General features: G+C 43.8%; 1 protein-coding gene across 1 annotated transcript in view; it reads right to left on the reverse strand.

The window, feature by feature from the left end:
- CNTN3 (contactin 3) overlaps positions 1-2,438 on the reverse strand; it is an 89,736-nt gene that overhangs the window by 44,762 nt on the left and 42,536 nt on the right. The window contains exon 3 of the mRNA XM_057379264.1: positions 14-109. Within this exon, the coding sequence (XP_057235247.1) occupies positions 14-109 (96 nt within the window). The remainder of the gene's footprint in view (positions 1-13; positions 110-2,438) is intronic.

The following is a 2,438-nucleotide window of genomic DNA, read 5'->3' on the forward strand; positions in this document are numbered from 1 at the left end:
GAGGGTCTCTTACCTCCTGCCCGGGGTGGGGGTCCGCAGAGCAGCACGACCCCCTGGCCCTCCCGCACCGACACCGCGCTCCTCATCTTGGTCCTGGCGTTCTCCAYGTCTGAAAAAGAAAAACAGAGGTGAGCTCAGGGCATCAGGGAACAAAAAACATCAACAGAGAAGAGATTCAAAGCCTGAAATCCCAACCTCCCATCCCTCAGTACACCACCCAACTGAGCAAATTCAGTGCCTCAGTTGCAGAGGAAAAGCTGAAAAAAGGCTGAAAAAAGGCTGAAAAAAGGCTGAAAAAAAGGCTGAAAAAAAGGCTTCTCAGCGCAAGGGAGGAGGGCAGAATTAGGGCTGAAGGGCAATAATTTGCAGGGATATAATTGAGCAGATCCCACGGTTAATTTTGTTCCTGTGCCTGGCTTCTGCTACCCTGGTTTTGATAACCAAAAAGGAAATGATGAGCGTGACCTAAAACCTTAAGGCACTGTTTGTTTGGAAATGAAAGCTCTGAAAACAGAGCCAGGATATGACTGAGATCTCATATCCAGTGTAAAATAACATGAATAGCAGCTGTTCAGAAAACAGATATGGATCTCCCCAAAGAGAAAAGCCCCTCCTGGACCTCATCCCTGCAGGCGAATCCCCTGGAACATCACTGAGCCAGAGCTTGGTCCCTCAGTGTGCTGACCCAGAGCTCTGCTCCAGCTCGGGTCATTTGGATTATTTATTTTAAACTTTGTAAGGATCACAGGATCCCCTGAGCTGGAGGGAATCCACAAGGATTATCAGGGCCATCTCCTGGCCCTGCACTGGACACCCCAAAAATCACACACAGCATTGTCTAGACACTTCCTGGGGGGAAACAAACGCTATAAAATACCCACAAATGCAAATATTTTGTCATAAATTGACACCAGCTTTCCCTCTAACTGGTGGGTCAAGACCCAAGAAAGTACAGCCCCATTAAGCCCTTGAAATAAAGTGAATATAACATGCCATACAAACCAAGATCCAAGTCCTACACACACTAACAAAGGCTGCTCCATGAGCAAACCATGTATTTTTCCATAATAAAGCAGAATAGAAGACAATTTTTTTAAATAAAAACCCCTATTTGTTTATAACCTTCTCTAGGATACTAACACAATCTTTAAATAAGGCTGTCTTTACAACCAAGYATAACAGGAGTTGACCAACAGCATCTATTTCCCCAAAATACAGTATTTTTTATTATTGCAAAGCACCAGCTGTTACAGCGAGAACACTGAATAAGAGCCATTAGAATTTCAATGCTTCCTGTCAAAAAAATGCTGCAGTAAGAGAGCGTTGTACAATCCTCTGTTAGTGCACACAAGTTCACAGGGATGTTTCTTAGCAGGGCTGTTTTCAGCTTTCCAAGTGAATTTCTGTGCAGGTATCCTCAGGATAAACTGGGATCCTTKTGCTGGATGTGATGTAGAAGTCAAACACACGACCACAGACAAATTGATTGCACTCAGAGATCAAAACAGCACAGCCTTAAACTCATTTCAGGCCTTTGGAGCATCTTGTTCTTTCCCCCATAACATTATACATTCACCAGCTGCCCCAACAGAGCCATGGAAGGAAAACCAAGAGCTGACAGCACCCCAGAGAACACACTCTGTTCTGCATTATTGGGATGAATCCCACCAAAAGAATCAATATTTTACGTTTTAAATTATTTAGACCTCATTTTGCCCTCTTACATCACAACCACCACAGGTCACAAACCTTAACTAACAATTTCCATAACTGAAATGGGTCTGCAGCACTTTTCAAGACCATATTGCAACCACAGACCTTCAGAATCTTCTTTTTTTTTTTTGTGTTGTCCAACAATCTCTATGGGCAGGATGGGATTGTGATGGGAGAACCTTGGAAAGGGATGTGGGGCACACTGAAGGGTTTGGAAAGCACATCCCCATGACCCCAGAGGCACCCAGACCCACCACAGCTCTGCAGTTTGATCTGTGCTGTAAAAACTGAAAAAATTCATTACTGATTGCAGGTGAAGACTGTTGTCACAGAAAACCAGTTTTTGGGGTAAAAAGAAGCCGTGCAAATCCATAAAAAAAATGGAGAGTATGACCCATCCTACAATAAAACAATAATTTTTCACAAATTAGCAGGGAGCTGTCCATCCCACCTTCCAGCTCACCACACAGCTGCAAAAATACCATCACCCAATTTCTCTATAYATTCCTGTATTCTCTTTACACACTGTCTGGCACTGCTCTGAACATCATGAAAAATCAACATGCAAAACGGGAGCAGGGCTCTTCATTAGAATCACACAATGAAGTCCAAATCTCTGACCTTGGAGAGCACTGGCTGCTTATAAACAAGAMGCTGCTCTGATTTTCAGGTGTTTCTGCAGCATATTCAGAGCACTGGAGGTCAAAACCAGGCATGTTTGGAAG

Source organism: Malurus melanocephalus, unplaced genomic scaffold (assembly GCF_030028575.1).
Source record: "Malurus melanocephalus ecotype Western Australia unplaced genomic scaffold, MMel_1.1 scaffold_398, whole genome shotgun sequence".
Lineage (NCBI taxonomy): Eukaryota > Metazoa > Chordata > Aves > Passeriformes > Maluridae > Malurus > Malurus melanocephalus.